The following is a 17,193-nucleotide window of genomic DNA, read 5'->3' as shown; positions in this document are numbered from 1 at the left end:
AAGATTCTGTCTTGTCAAAGGATTTCCAATTCAATTCCTTAGGGATATATCAAAAACCTCAATATCATAATTTCTACAAATACATATTCAGACTGGTAGTTAAAGCGCAATACAGTCTTATATATTTTACATAAATCTAGTACTTCAGATTTAATGTTAGATCAGGATAAATAATCAGCCAAACCATATCCATATCTATCTATATTTATAGATGACCAATATAAGCTAGCCATGGAACAACACCAGGATCCACATACACAACAGTGCAACTCTGTCATCAGTGCTAGATCTACGTAAGTTTTGTTGATTGTACAACATATAATGTCAGTGTACCCTGAGATAGAGGCAAATGACATAAGCTGGTTTTGTATTTTAGATAGATACCTTATTGGTGTCCTTCCTCAGGAGCTTGATCAGGTTCTCTGCTTCTTTTGCCTGACAAAAGTAAAGACAAATCAAGATCAGTGCAGACCCATCAAGCTTAATTTTTCATTTTAAATACAAACACAAACAATAACTGAAATCACAACCTGTATCTGTGCTAACAGATGTAAATAATATTTAGCAGTGCTGCTAATTAAACACAAGGTTGATTATATTGAAAATATTCTTGAAAATCAAATTGAATGACTATAATTAAAGTACACCAAAATGCCAATGACATGAATTTTAAACTAAAAACTACCAGAATAGATCTAGAGTTATCAACATAACAGTGATCACTGTCATCAATAAAGCCTACCTCATTAGGGTTATCTGAGATAACAAGGATACACGCCCCCACCAGTTCATCCACTGTGTCATCGTCACCAAGGTTACCCTTGACCATACAATCCAAAAGCTGACGGATGTTGTCATAGTGACTTTGCTTGGCCATCTCCCGAGCTGCGTGTGTCAGAAGAGGTCCTGCTCCCAGATGGTATCCCTGGCAACAAAAAGGACTTGTGTGATTTAGTTTTGAAATCTCAAAATGATGATTATAAACCCCATGTGTTAAATCATCCTAATCAGTATACATTAAGCTTTACTACTTAGCAAACATTAGTTAAACTTTGCTAATTAGGACACATTTAAATTTGAGTCCTTTATAATATCCAGTGCAATACCTTCCTGAACGATTACAAGATTTAAAGTTTTAGGGATAAATTATAGAAATTAACAAATCACATGGCTTGAAGTAAAATAGAATCCTGTCTGATTTTAGTCAGTCTGAAGTTTAGCAATATCAGGCTGATACAAATTATTCTATAGAATTAGCTATGTGATATTCTTTATTTACCAAACAAGTAGGGAGAAATAGAATAAACCACTGTACCTTCAAGATCTTATTGGCAAGTCCAAAGGCTTGCACAATGTCATTTCCACTGAGTAAAATCTGAAATAAAGATCAAATGAAAAGAATGTATTTAAGTGTTGTCAATGATAAGTTATCATAATACAGTGAAAGGAATTTCATACCTAAACAGTTTGCCTAGTTTATAAGACTTACCAAGTGATTATATTTTCTATTATTATAAATAGAGGATATATAACATACCTAACATAATGACCAAGTTCGACCTTGAAGTGTACATACCATAATGACCAAGTTCGACCTTGAATTGTACCTACCATATTGACCAAGTTTGACCTTAAAATTGTACCTACCGTGATGACCAAATTTGACCTTGAATTGTACCTACCATGATGACCAAGTTTGACCTTGAATTGTACCTACCATAATGACCAAGTTTGACCTTGAATTGTACCTACCATGATGACCATGTATGACCTTGAAGTGTACCTACCATGTTGACCATGTTTGACCTTAAATTGTACCTACCATAATGACCATGTTTGACCTTGAATTTTACCTACCTTGTTGACCATGTTTGACCTTAAATTGTACCTACCATGTTGACCATGTTTGACCTTAAATTGTACCTACTATAATGAACAAGTTTGACCTTGAATTTTACCTACCATAATGACCAAGTTTGAACTTGAATTGTACCTACCATAATTACCAAGTTTGACCTTGAATTGTACCTACCATAATGACCAAGTTTGACCTTGAATTGTACCTACCATATTGACCAAGTTTGACCTTGAATTGTACCTACCATGTTGACCAAGTTTGACCTTGAATTGTACCTACCATAATGACCATGTTTGACCTTAAATTTTACCTACCATGTTGACCATGTTTGACCTTGAATTGTACCTACTATATTAACCAGCTTTGACCTTGAAGTGTACCTACCATGATGACCAGGTCCCCCTTGACCTTGGAACTGCCCATTAACGTTGGTAACTGCTGTGAGGTGGCCATGTTGACATAGGAGGAAGCTACTTTGGTGGCGTCTGCCTCGGTGTTCGTGAGACACTCATGTAAAAATTTGGTCACTTCAATCTGTAGGCTGACCATCATCAGATGTCTGACGGGGTAAAAATACAACACAAGTTTACATTGAGTAATTATCAATAATTCCATTAATATATTGTGGATATCAAAAAGTACTTTCAAGCTTTCAATGCAATCAATATCTTCCCTATTCAAGTTGCAATCTTGACCACTGTTTGTCAGTTCAGTGGCTTTTCTAATGAATATACCGAGCAATATGCTGTTTGGCCTTAAACAACTTACATTGTTAATAGGCCATATAGAAAGATACAAAAACATGTAACATACCAGGCAACATTATAAAGACAACGTATCTATGAGATGTCCATCTAGGAGTGACCTTATCATTGGTATGTATAGCAGGTTTCTACTGGTCAAGCTGAAGTGTGATCACAACCACTGCAGAATTATAGGGGTATATGTAGCAGGACGTGAACAGTTAAATCTAATGTGATCATTTGGTAATACAACATACAACTGAGAGAGATCTGGTCACAGTTTAAAGATGGAAAGTTTAAAGGCATGTGGAGTGAAGAGGAAGAGAACATAAATACAACATGACTTACCGTGAGACTTCCTCGGGGGTCTGAATGAGCCGGATGGAGGCCTCTGCGGGGCGTTTGTCCCAGTTAACAGAGTGATTATCAGTTTGAAACTGAGGGCGACTAATGCTCCCCCACTGGGAGGGATCAAGGTAGGCCTGTAGGTGCTGGTGAGCTTTGTACAAATAATTAACTTTTCCTGACAGGTCAAGGTAACTCTGAGCTCCCTTCTGGTAGAAATAAGTAATACAGGTCATGGCCGCACGAATGAAATCCTGGAAACCAAATCAGTGAGTTGTTTATAGCCAAGTGAAAAATCTTTCTCTAAAGTCAGATAGAAATAGATTACTCATCTTAATTTTACATGATATTGGACATGTCAAGTAAGACAATCAGTATGTCAACAATGCCAGTGGCTGAGAGTAACAAGGATTTAGAGAGCAATCTAGCAATCTCAATTACACTGACCTTTACCCTGTAATAAATTTCATTCACAAAACATTGTATGAGCTTTCATCGTTATATATACTAACTTTCTCTCGGTACAAACTGATCTTTACTCATTATACACTAACCTTCACTCCTTATACAACTACCTTTACCACTTATAAAACTGAACAGAATTACACCCCTCACGTTATATACTGACCTTCATCTCATTAATACTGACCCTAACCCCATTAACACTGACCTTCATCCCCTGTACTCTAACCTTCATCCCCTGTACACTGACCTTCATACAATTAACACTGACCTTAACCTCATTAACACTGACATTCATCCCCTATACACTAACCTTCACCCACTGTACACTGACCTTCATACCCTGTACACTGCCCTTCATACCATTAACACTGACCTGAACCCCATTAACACTGACCTTCATCTCGTGTACTCTGACCTTCATCCCCTGTTCACTGACTTTCATCCCCTGTTCACTGACATTCATCCCCTGTGCTCTGACCTTCATCCCCTGTACTCTGACCTTCATACCATTAACACTGACCTTCATCTCGTGTACTCTGACCTTCATCCCCTGTTCACTGACTTTCATCCCCTGTTCACTGACCTTCATACCCTGTACACTAACCTTTATACCATTAACACTGACCTTCACCCACTGTACACTGACCTTCATACCATTAACACTGACCTTAACCCCAATAACACTGACCTTCATCCCCTGTACACTGACATTCATTCCCTGTACACTGACCTTAACCCCATTAACACTGACCTTCATGAAGAGCTGGAACTGGTACAGAGTGTGGTGAAGCCTGTGTTTAAGAAGATAGCGACAGGCGGTGGTTAGGTAGGGATGCCAGCGCTCAAGTGAAGGGTCTATCATCACCATCTGATCCACTAACTCCCCCAACCGCCCTTCCTCAATGGCCGGCGACAGTAGGGCATCCACAAACACTTCACTGGAACACTTCTACAAAATAGAGGTTTAAAATTCAGTAGGCTTCAGTAAACAGCAATCAAATCCAACACATCAATACCTGATACTCTAGACTAAAAATTCACATCAAATCATTGACCTAACATATTTATGATTGACATAGTTACCTTTGAAGGGCGGGATATTTGCAGCGATATAATATTATGCCAATCTAACATGTTTTGCATGTGATAAAATACTTAAATAAAACACTAACTTTTAGATTTCATGAATCAAAATTGCTATAAGAGCATCTGATTCAGCTAACATTAATAGCTATAGCTTCAGCTCTGTTGGGCCAATTTGATTAATAACATGACCAACACTTAAGTCATAGGGAAGAGACACTCAGACAAAATTTGTGAAGTACGTATTGAACTGATTTTTTCTTTTCTTTATAATATTGTGATAATCTTTTTTTGAGGTTCTGAATAACAGAGTACAACTGTGCTACATTCAACACGGTACAACATTCAACATTTTTCTCAAAATGATGATGTTCACTTAGAAATAACATAAAAGCAGCTACGTGATAACAAAAAGGACATTGTGATATTAACATTGTCTTGTCAGTAAACTTACATGGTCAAGTATGTACTGTGTAGCTTTCATCCAATAGCCATTCCCACGGTGGAAGCTGACGATGGTGTGGAAAGATGCGTAGGTACGGAGGTAATACAAACATTCTTGGTACTGGGCTGACTCCACATCAGCCTCATCAGTATAGCTCTGTAACAAAGACACACTGAGTCACATATAGGGACACACTGAGTCACATACAGGGACAGACTGAGTCACATATAGGGACAGACTGAGTCACATATAGGGACACACTGAGTCACATACAGGGACAGACCGAGTCACATACAGGGACAGACTGAGTCACATACAGGGTCAGACGGAGTCACATACAGGGACAGACTGAGTCACATACAGGGTCAGACGGAGTCACATACAGGGACAGACTGAGTCATATACAGGGTCAGACGGATTCACATACAGGGACAGACTGAGTCACATACAGGGATAGACAGAGTCACATACAGGGACAGACTGAGTCAAAACATAGAGGGACAGACAGAGTCACAAACAGGGACAGACGGAGTCACATACAGGGACAGACTGAGTCACAAACAGGGACAGACTGAGTCACATACAAGGTCAGACGGAGTCACATACAGGGACAGACTGAGTCATATACAGGGTCAGACGGATTCACATACAGGGACAGACTGAGTCACATACAGGGATAGACAGAGTCACATACAGGGACAGACTGAGTCAAAACATAGAGGGACAGACAGAGTCACAAACAGGGACAGACGGAGTCACATACAGGGACAGACGGAGTCACATACAGGGACAGACGGAGTCACATACAGGGATAGACTGAGTCACATACAGGGTCACAATGAGTCACATACAGGGACAGACTGAGTCACATACAGGTTCACAATGAGTCACATACAGGGACAGACTGAGTCACATACAAGGTCAGATGGAGTCACAAACAGGGACAGACGGAGTCACATACAGGGACAGACGGAGTCACATACAGAGACAGACTGAGTCACATACAGAGACAGACTGAGTCACATACAGGGACAGACTGAGTCACATACAAGGTCAGACAGAGTCACATACAGGGACAGACTGAGTCATATACAGGGTCAGACGGCGTCACATACAGGGACAGACTGAGTCACATACAGGGATAGACAGAGTCACATACAGGGACAGACTGAGTCACATACAGGGACAGACTGAGTCAAAACATACAGGGACAGATGGAGTCACAAACAGGGACAGACAGAGTCACATACAGGGACAGATGAAGTCACATACAGGGTCACAATGAGTCACATACAGGGACAGACGACTCAGTCACATACAAGGTCAGACGAATTCACATACAGGGACAGACTGAGTCACATACAGGGTCACAATGAGTCACATACAGGGACAGCCTGAGTCACATACAAGGTCACAATGAGTCACATACAGGGACAGACTGAGTCACATAAGGGTCACAATGAGTCACATACAGTGACATACTGAATCACATCAGTATTTATGATTAAAGTCATTCAAAAGAACCTGTTAGATTTAAAAACATTTCACCCAGTTACCTTGAAAGTCAAACAAGGTCAATATGTTGAAATATCACCACCCTATCTTTTTGTTTATTTTGAAATTGGCTCATTTGACCAAATGTGACTTTGAAAGTGGGTCAAGGTCATTCACTTTAACAAATTGGTAGCCCTTGATCCCAGCATACTGCTGACCAGATATCTTGGCCTTATGGTTATTCTTCAGAAGTCATTTAAAGATTTTTACATATTTGGCCCCTGTGACCTTGAATATGGGTGAAGGTCATTCATTTGAACAAACTTGGTAGCCCTTCATCTTAGCATGCTAATGGCCAAATATCATCACCCTGGACATTTTGTTATTCAGAAGAAGTTGCTTAAAGTAAAATATTGATGCCGGATATGGCACCATCTTCGGGCCAGGTGAGCTAAAAATTGAGTCAAAAACAGGCACAGAATGAGAATTAATTCAGTGGCATTTGGCAATATGATTCAAATTATTAGTGGTTCAGACTAAAACTAGTACTTACAGCAGTAGGACAGGCTAGTATACTTTTAACAGAGCCAGGATTGGTCAACAGCATCTGATACTAAGAAACAAATGTTCAGCATTAATTATGTTTTACAGCTTTTTGTTATATACACAGTGTGAGCTGTTGTCTCTAACAGTACATAAATCAGTATTCAATCAAATACTGTCCATAACCTGATAAAGACTGACGCGATGGGATTCTTCTTTACAAAATTACCTCTGTGGAGAATATCCCAGACTTTCTCTTTTGACCTTACACTGACAAAGATAGACCTCTGTTGACCCTGCCCAAACTATAGGTTGACCTCCCCTGACCCTACAAACACAGGTACTGACCTCTGTTGAGCCGACCCCAGACATAGATTCCAGACAGCTGATGATATCAGACAGTAGTGTAGATTCCTGTTGGCTCTGGTTCCTATCTTTTGGTACCTGGAAACCATAAATGATATACTGGTGCACAAATTACAATTACACATGTAACATATATAATGATAAAAAAGGGACGTGTGCTGTACTAGCAATCCAGTGTGTTAACTACATAGAAGTAATGGGTAACATTTGTGGATACTGTACTTATTCTCTATTTACACAGGGTTTATGCAATTTTCTTCCTCGTGGTTAACGTACTGCATATACAGGAAAGTTATCACCAATAAATAAAAAAAAAAAAAAACATTGTTGAAGACAGACTGATAGTATGGGGTACATAATACTTGTAGGATAGTGACGGAAGTGACACAATGCACTTATCTGTGTAAAACAAAAAGTATGGGCTATGGTGTGAAAAGATATGAAGTATATTTCATTAAATTAAGTTTAAAGTTTTCCCATCATCAGCTAACAATTTTGTAGCTGTGACCATATGACTTTGACCTAAGTGATCTCCAGAAATTAATGTCATGAATGGTTGTGTTAAGTGTCATGAACATTGTAAGAAAACTTAGTCAGGAATGCTGTAGCCATGACCTTGACCTTTTACACATGACTTTGAACTTTTATTCCCACCAACTAAAGAGGTTTTCTGTCATTTGATGAAATTAAATTTAGCATTTCTAAATAAGAAGTTGGTTAAAGAAATTTTTGAAGGACAGACGAAAGACCCTGTGGTATTAGATCAGTTTGTCTGAAAGACAAACTAAAAAAAAAATCATTAAGGACTTGTACATGAAGGTAGTATCCATGAATACCTACAAAAGAGATCTCTGTACAGTGGCACTAGTTACAATAATAATATACAACAGATTCCCTAGGGATGTTGAGACAGTAGGTTGTAGCATACTTCAGAAACACACATTATCTAGAAAAGATGATACTCCAGTCATATAGAAATCTTGAGACACCAGTGACAAACACTAACAGACCTATTCTTCCACACATATAAGATGAGACACTTGTTACATACCTAGAGACACCTGTAACATACATAAACAGACCTGTTCTTACAGACACTTGTACAATGAGACACTTGTTACATACCTTGCAACACCGGTGACATACACCAATACACCTGTTCTCACACACACTTGTACAATGAGACACTTGTTACATACCTTGTGACACCAGTGACATACACCAACACACCTGTTCTTACACACACTTGTACAATGAGACACTTGTTATATACCTTGCGACACCAGTGACATACACCAACACACCTGTTCTCACGCACACTTGTACAATGAGACACTTGTTAATACCTTGCAACACCTGTGACATACACCAACACACCTGTTCTTACACACACTTGTACAATGAGACACTTGTTTATACCCTTGCGACACCAGTGACGTACACCAACACACCTGTTCTTACACACACTTGTGCAATGAGACACTTGTAACATACCTTGCAACACCAGTGACATACACCAACACACCTGTTCTTACACACACTTGTATAATGAGACACTTGTTTATACCCTTGCAACACCAGTGACATACACCAACACACCTGTTCTTACACACATTAATACAATGAGACACTTGTTTATACCCTTGCGACACCGGTGACATACACCAACACACCTGTTCTTACACACACTTGTACAATGAGACACTTGTTACATACCTTTGCGACACCGGTGACATACACCAACACACCTGTTCTTACATACTCTTGTACAATGAGATATTTGTTACATACCTTGTGACACTGGTGACATACACCAACACACCTGTTCTTACACACACGTGTACAATGAGACACTTGTTACATACCTTGGGACACCAGTGACATACACCAACACACCTGTTCTTATATACTCTTGTACAATAAGACATTTGTTACATACCTTGCGACACCAGTAACATACACCAACACACCTGTTCTTACATACTCTTGTACAATGAGACACTTGTTACATACCTTGTGACACCAGTGACGTACACCAACACACCTGTTCTTATACACACTTGTACAATGAGACACTTGTTACATATCTTGCGACACCAGTGACATGCACAAACACACCTGTTCTTACACACACTTGTACAATAAGACACTTGTTACATATCTTGCGACACCAGTGACATACACCAACACACCTGTTCTTACACACTCTTGTACAATGAGACACTTGTTTATACCCTTGCGACACCAGTGACATACACCAACACACCTGTTCTTACACACACTTGTATAATGAGACATTTGTTACATACCTTACGACACCAGTGACATATACCAACACACCTGTTCTTACACACACTTGTATAATGAGACATTTGTAACATACCCTTGAGACACCAGTGACATACACAAACACACCTGTTCTTACACACTCTTGTACAATGAGACACTTGTTACATACCTTGCGACACCAGTGACATACACCAACACACCTGTTCTCACACACACTTGTACAATGAGACACTTGTTACATACCTTGAGACACCTGCCTAACTTTTCCCTTGCCCTGTTGAAGTCACCACCCTGGAGACAGCTCATGCCCCAGGCAGCCCACACACCAGCAGGGTCCAGACCACATTTTGTGGACACCTCCACAGCGAGAGGAAGACGCTCTGCTTCAATAAGCTTGTCACGTAGGCGCCTAAAACAGCATGACAGAATAAAAAATCAGTCACAAAAGAATAAAACAAGTTAAAGTAAATATTACGATTATCAAATGAAGCTGTTGGTAACCACACCAACCAGGGATTAGTTGTCTATAGTTACCTGACTATGTCTGGTTTGGTGAGCTCCTGGAGGGAAGGCAGGTCCCGGTAGTTGTCGGCCACTAGCACCCCGAGGATGTCTATACGACCCTGATATAGCTCACACTGACCTAGACCTTGTGTCTCGCCACACTCACTAAACTTCATCTTGGCATGAAACAACAGGCTCTTCATCATACTGTGTAGGAGTTAAAGGCAAAGTTTACAAAGATGATGATATACTGGTCACAATATACTGGTCGTCACAACATACTGGTCACAATGGTCACAATATACTGGTCACAAAATACTGTACACAATATACTGGTCACAATATATTGGTCACAAAATACTGGTCACAATATACTGGTCACACTGGTCACACTGGTCACAATATACTGAACAAAATATACTGGTCACAACATACTGGTCACAATATACTGGTCACACTGGTCACACTGGTCACACTGGTCACAACATACTGGTCACAATATACTGGCCACACTTGTCACAATATACTGGTCACAATATACTGGTCACACTGGTCACAATATACTGGTCACAATATACTTAACACAATATACTGGTCACAACATACTGGTCACAATATACTGAACACAAAATTATGGTCACAATATACTGGTCACACTGGTCACAATATACTGAACACAATATACTGAACACAAAACTACTGGTCACAATATATTGGTCAAAATATACTGGTCACACTGGTCACAATATACTGAACACAAAATACTGGTCACAACATACTGGTCACACTGGTCACAATATACTGGTAACAACATACTGGTCACAATATACTGGTCACACTGGTCACAATATACTGGTCACAATATATTGAACACAATATAATGGTCACAATATACTGAACACAAAATACTGGTCACAATATACTGGTCACAATATACTGAACACAAAATACTGGTCACAATATACTGGTCACACTGGTCACAATACACTGGTCACAATATACTGAACACAATATACTGATCACAATATACTGGTCACAATATACTGAACACAATATACTGGTCACAATATACTGGTCACAATATACTGAACACAAAATACTGGTCACAATATACTGGTCACAATATACTGAACACAAAATACTGGTCACAATATACTGGTCACAATATACTGAACACAAAATGAGACATGGCACTTTGTTCTCTTGTCAAATGTTTTGAAATCATTGATTTCAATATTACATATTAGATGTAAATAGAATAATGAGAGGTATGCTAATACATTACGATAAGCACCTGACAAAAGTGAACAAGACAAGTAATTCTACCAGTATTATGTAACCTACCTCAGAACAAGGCTGTAATCCACCTCTGGGTTGGGAAGTCCAGGAGCAATGGACTTTAGGTGTTTAGACAGATCATCACACAGCTGTAGGACCAACTGGCCACTGGCCTTGGTGTTACTATGGAGATCCAGGATGGACATACACAATGATGTACTGGGTGCCTGTAACAATCAGGATTTATCAAACACATGGTTAAACATATCATTAAATCATTACCACTTTATCTTTAGAAACTAACATAGATAAGCCTGAATATTTCCCCACCCTTTCTCATCTGCCCCAGACCGACTCCCTTCTCCCTCTCACTCACCTGCTCAAAACAGAAATCATCCCTGACCACAGAGTTGTGAGAGTCATCTCCTGCCTTTAGCTGCCATTGCAGTTCCAGCTGTTCCATGTAACTAGTATCCTCCCCCACACTGTCCTCCTTGATAGATGCTATGTCCCCAAGGTTGTTGGTAGAAGAAGCACGTCGGAACTCTGTTGGACTTCCTCCTCTCCTGGCAGCCTCTCGCTGAATTTTAGCAAGCTTACTGCAGTAATACAAAATTAATTAAGTTTATTTCTGGAATCTTTAAATAATCAGAATTTAGATAGAAACATGACCTATTTTTGTACTCTCTAATCGTGCTATCTTACAACCGTAGTCTCTGATCAAGCTTTCTTTGACATTGATTCAGTGATCACACTGTCTTTGATGTTGATCTGGGAACTATTTTGTATTTCTAAAGGCGGCATGGTAGTCCAGTGGTAGGAAGCCGGGCTCGAGACCGAAGGGTTCCGGGTTTGAGTCACGTCACCACACTGTTGTAAATGAGTACGTGGTTGGGCAGTGCTAGAATTGTTGAATGCTAGCTGTGAGCTCCGAAATGGCAGCTCCGGCTGTATGCTCCCCAGGGAGTTGAGAAAGATTTTGGCTGGTTGCAAAGACCATATAACTACGGATGATAATTTGTGAACCGCTTTGAGACTATCTATAAACTAGGTTGTTATTAAGCAGTATATAAGAACCTCAAATTAATATTTATTGATATTTGATGTTGATCTGAAAAGGTACCTGTGAGTGAAGTTTATTCCTGTGTAAGAGGTAAGTGTATGCCGTTGTAAGGAATGAGTTTGTGGCTGTGAGAGGTGAGTTTATACCTGTGTGAGAGGTGAGTTTTTACCTGTGTGATAAGTGAGTTTGTACCTGTATGAGAGATGAGTTTGTACCTGTGTGATAAGTGAGTTTGTACCTGTGTGGGAGGTGAGGTTGTACCTGTGTGATAAGTGAGTTTGTACCTGTGTGAGAGGTGAGTTTGTACCTGTGTGATAAGTGAGTTTGTACCTGTGTAATATGTGAGTTTGTACCTGTATGAGAGATGATTTTGTACCTGTGTGAGAGATGAGTTTGTACCTGTGTGAAAGGTGAGTTTGTACCTGTGTGATAAGTGAATTTGTACCTATGTGATATGTGAGTTTGTACATGTATGAGAGATGGGTTTGTACCTGTGTGGGAGGTGAGGTTGTACCTGTGTGATAGGTTAGTTTGTACCTGTGTGAGAGGTGAGTTTGTACCTGTATGATAAGTGAGTTTGTACCTGTGTAATAGGTGAGTTTGTACCTGTGTGAGAGGTGAGTTTGATCAAAGCAGTCGTTACACGTCCTTGCCCTAATTCCCTGTATCATGGTGGTCTTGGTAGAACACTGGGCACACACCAAACGACCACATCGCCGACAGTGATGACGCCTATTGAACTGAAACAAACAGCAAAGTACATAATAAGTTGTTAATACATGTAGGGCTACTTAATATTGTAAGCAATTCATCTTGAAATGACACTTTCCTTTATTTTGCCAACTTGCAACCTTGATACTGTGGAATCAATGAGGTGGGTCTTCTATTCAGCCATCAACACTATGTAATGTTGATAAGGATACAGTTTCTGGACTATCTATGATGACTAGACATGGCTTTACCTTTAATATTAAATTGTGTGACCTATCTGAGTGACATACCATTATACACCTGAGTTAAATGAGAGCTATAACATATGAGAAGGGCGGTGGCGGCCAAGTGGTTAAGGTGTCTGACATTCTGCTATCTAGCCCTCCACCACTAGGTCGTGGGTTTGAGGTCTATGTGGGGCAGTCACCAGGTACTGGCTATCAGTTGGCGTTTTTTTCTTTGGGAACTCAAGCTTTCTTCCACTACCAAAACCTGGCAAGTCCTCAAATGACCATAGCTGTTAATAGGATGTAAAATGCAAACAAACCAAAAACATTTGAGAGGCCTACCATGCTGAATTTCTCCATGTGACAGACCATACAGGTGTCGGTGGCGTTGTCCTGCACCCACCGGTCCTTGGGTGGCGGTTCTGATGGCATCACAAACAGTTGACTACCACCAGGACTCTGACGGTGTGCCAGGGTTGGGGGGAGGCCTGGTGAAGGGGCACTAGTAGAGGTTTTCTGCAGGGCTGTCATGAAAAGTAAAATTAATTCCTAAGTGTGGTCACTGTACATAACTTTTTTTATGGAGTAGAATTGACAAATCTAAACATATATGGTTATTTATCAGTGATGACTATTATCACTAAGTCTTGTGACTATCATTTTTGATTATAAATAACACGTTTGTTTATAATTACACAGAGGTTTTAATCTGATGGTAAAATCCTATTGAACAGACTAAGTGTTAGATATCTATGGTATCAATGTGTAGACAATGTAGACAATGGGAGGTGGTTACCATACCTGATATATCCACACTCCTTCTGCTGGCCCTCAATGTCTCAAACACAACCGATTTTCTGGTTGATAATAGGGCATGCTCTGTGCTCCCATCATGTTTCTCAGGGATGGATGAATTTGATAATTGTGAATGAGTTCTTTCCTTCCCTTTAATGTAAGATTTATGAATAAAAACAAGAGGTCCATTGCACCTGTATTGCTTGTACCTGTGTATATATAAGTCATTACAACTGAATGCATTAGTACATCTTTATATGAAATTTCCTCAAAACCAGACAAGATCTATGTTCTAACCCAACTGGGACCACAATATCTGACTTTCAACTAATCAGGGGCCTCCATTGAGTTGCCATGTTAACAGATTTTGAAATAAGTAATATGTCATATTACAGAGTGTAATTAGACAATACTTATATTTTCATTCAACTATAAGCTTTTATAAACCTAGAAACCAATTTTTAACAATTTTTGAAAACTGCACAATAGAATATGATAATCTAGCTGTACCATTTCTTAGGACCGCAGGGGTCAAATCAACCTCATTCAATTAAGAAATGTTTGTTCTTTCTCAATAATGTTTTTGACCAAATTTTGTACAATCCACTCAAGCAATTAGGGGGTATTAGCGTATAGGGTATTGGCCACGCCCCCCTGGCCTCAGGGGTCGAACCAATCTTATTTCTTTAGGAAATGATTGCCCTCCCCTAATGAAGTTTCAGAGCAAATTTGGTTAAAATCATCTCTGGCGTTTAGCAGGAGATGCGTTTTAAAGCAAATTTAGCTAAGTTCCCCTTCAGGCCCCCGACCCCACTGGCCTCAGGGGTCGAACCAACCTCATTTATTTAAGAAATGATTGCCCTCCCCTAGTGATGCTTCGGACTAAATTTGGTTGAAATCCTCTCTGGCGTTTAGCAGGAGATGTGTTTTAAAGCAAATTTAGCTAAGTTCCCCTTCAGGGCCCCCCCTGGCCTCAGGGGTTGAACCAACCTCATTTATTTAAAAATGATTGCCCTTACCTACTGATGCTTCGGACTAAATTTGGTTGAAAAATCCTCTCTGGCGTTTAGCAGGAGATGCGTTTTAAAGCAAATTTAGGAAAGTTCCCCTTCAGGGCCACGCCTCCCTGGCCTTAGGGGTCGAACCAACCCCATTTATTCAAGAAATGATTGCCCTCCCCTAGTGATGCTTTAGACTAAATTTGTTTGAAATCCTCTCTGGCGTTAAGTAGGAGATGCGTTTTAAAGCAAATTTAGCTAAGTTCCCCTTCAGGGCCCCGCCCCCCTGTCCTCAGGGGTCAAACCAAACCCATTTATTTTAAAATGATTGCCCTTCCCTACTGATGCTTCAGACTAAATTTGGTTGAATCCTCTCTGGCGTTTAGCAGGAGATGTGTTTTAAAGCAAATTTAGGAAATTTCCCCTTCAGGGCCACGCCCCCCTGGCCTTAGGGGTTGAACCAGCCCCATTTATTCAAGAAATGATTACCCTCCCCAAGTGATGCTTCAGTCTAAATTTGGTTGAAATCCTCTTTGGCGTTTAGGAGGAGATAGGTTTTAAAGAAAAAGTTGACGAAGGACGACGGACGCTGCCCCACAGCATAAGCTCACTTTGGTCCTTCGGATCATCTATTTACAACATGACAAGCAAATTCCTGAAATAGTCTTTTCCTCTTTTTTCTTGTAAACCAATTAATACTGTCTAAATTATTTCATGATTTACACTAATTGTGTAGTGTAAAGCTCCTTATAGTATATCTTAAAGTCTTAACATGTATTAATGATGTATATCATATAATTAATTATCCTTTCCATTGAAATGACACAATGAACTTTGACACTAACAGAATGAACTTTGACACTCGCACAATGAACTTTGACACTTCACCTGATAACCTTTGACACTAACACAATGAACTTTGACACTCACACAATGAACTTTGACACTAACACAATGAACTTTGACACTACATCTGATAACCTTTGACACTGACCTGATACAATGACCTGTACTGTGACAAACTCCAGGGCCTTTGTGGCATAGGTTGCCACCAGGTGGTTGAACTGCTCTACAGTGAACCTCAGACTTGGATTTTGAACTTTGACCTGGTCCTTCCTGATGGTTTCATATGCCTTACCAGCAAGGTCAATCTGTAAGGTCAAGGTCATATTTAACTGTCAGTGTTACACTATCCAATATTTCTTAGGACGTATGACGTATGGTGGTATAGATTTAGAGACAGGATATGCTGATTATTTTATTGGTAAGAACTTCGGACTGGTGAATAGATATCACATTTTTTTTAATTTAAGCAACGACTATCACAGTGTCACACTTTCAATTCTAATTTTATCTTACAAGACTGCTATTGAAAGTGATCAACCTATTAAATCTTTTCATTCAAATGATAATAGCTACATTTCACAACAGATAAGTTTATACTCCAAATCAATCATTGCAGAAGACAGACTCTCAGTTAATTGAATTTAATTGAATAATAATGGACGAATGCTTAAAGCGGTTAAGCCTCTAGGTCCATATATATCAACTAATATTTAACAAATAGTTTGTAGGACTGTCAATAACAGCATTGTGAATATGTAACACAAGTTGTTTAGCATACAAGACATACCGGGTACTCTTAGTACACTTTCAGTGAACTACTGTCACTTACCTTCATATTCATAAGCAGCTGTTCAATGAGAAGAGTTGGAGAAGACACTAGATGACAGTACTCTCCCCGGATATTGCTCGGCAGGCACAGCAACACCTGACATACGACAAACAGGCTATTATAAAATACATTCATGACATCTCAATGCATGTAATCAAGTCTGATTGCCTGAGGAGGATTCAGAACTTACAATCTCACTCAATCCTTACCATGATAAATTAATTTAACTGTTCAATTAGACAAATACATGTATGTAATTACATACACAGCTGTTTGTGTTGTATAAACTTTCTGCAGAACCATTTTGAGAT

General features: G+C 39.6%; 1 protein-coding gene across 1 annotated transcript in view; it reads right to left on the bottom strand.

The window, feature by feature from the left end:
* Window positions 1-17,193, bottom strand: part of LOC110460149 (zinc finger FYVE domain-containing protein 26-like) — a 64,544-nt gene that overhangs the window by 2,347 nt on the left and 45,004 nt on the right. Inside the window, exons 25-42 of the mRNA XM_021512891.1 lie at window positions 16,883-16,978; window positions 16,202-16,358; window positions 14,216-14,359; window positions 13,757-13,938; window positions 13,083-13,216; window positions 11,790-12,012; window positions 11,480-11,640; window positions 10,166-10,342; window positions 9,875-10,040; window positions 7,325-7,420; window positions 6,987-7,046; window positions 4,949-5,095; window positions 4,163-4,360; window positions 2,950-3,200; window positions 2,243-2,417; window positions 1,316-1,375; window positions 743-925; window positions 385-435 (exon numbers count right to left, since the gene is read on the bottom strand). Coding sequence (XP_021368566.1) covers window positions 385-435; window positions 743-925; window positions 1,316-1,375; window positions 2,243-2,417; window positions 2,950-3,200; window positions 4,163-4,360; window positions 4,949-5,095; window positions 6,987-7,046; window positions 7,325-7,420; window positions 9,875-10,040; window positions 10,166-10,342; window positions 11,480-11,640; window positions 11,790-12,012; window positions 13,083-13,216; window positions 13,757-13,938; window positions 14,216-14,359; window positions 16,202-16,358; window positions 16,883-16,978 — 2,661 coding nt within the window. The remainder of the gene's footprint in view (window positions 1-384; window positions 436-742; window positions 926-1,315; window positions 1,376-2,242; window positions 2,418-2,949; window positions 3,201-4,162; window positions 4,361-4,948; window positions 5,096-6,986; window positions 7,047-7,324; window positions 7,421-9,874; window positions 10,041-10,165; window positions 10,343-11,479; window positions 11,641-11,789; window positions 12,013-13,082; window positions 13,217-13,756; window positions 13,939-14,215; window positions 14,360-16,201; window positions 16,359-16,882; window positions 16,979-17,193) is intronic.

The sequence above is a fragment of the Mizuhopecten yessoensis genome, unplaced genomic scaffold, assembly GCF_002113885.1.
Source record: "Mizuhopecten yessoensis strain PY_sf001 unplaced genomic scaffold, ASM211388v2 scaffold1359, whole genome shotgun sequence".
In the NCBI taxonomy this organism is placed as follows: Eukaryota; Metazoa; Mollusca; class Bivalvia; order Pectinida; family Pectinidae; genus Mizuhopecten; species Mizuhopecten yessoensis.
Note: the sequence above shows the minus strand (reverse complement) of the source record. Positions and strands in the feature narration are given on the sequence as shown.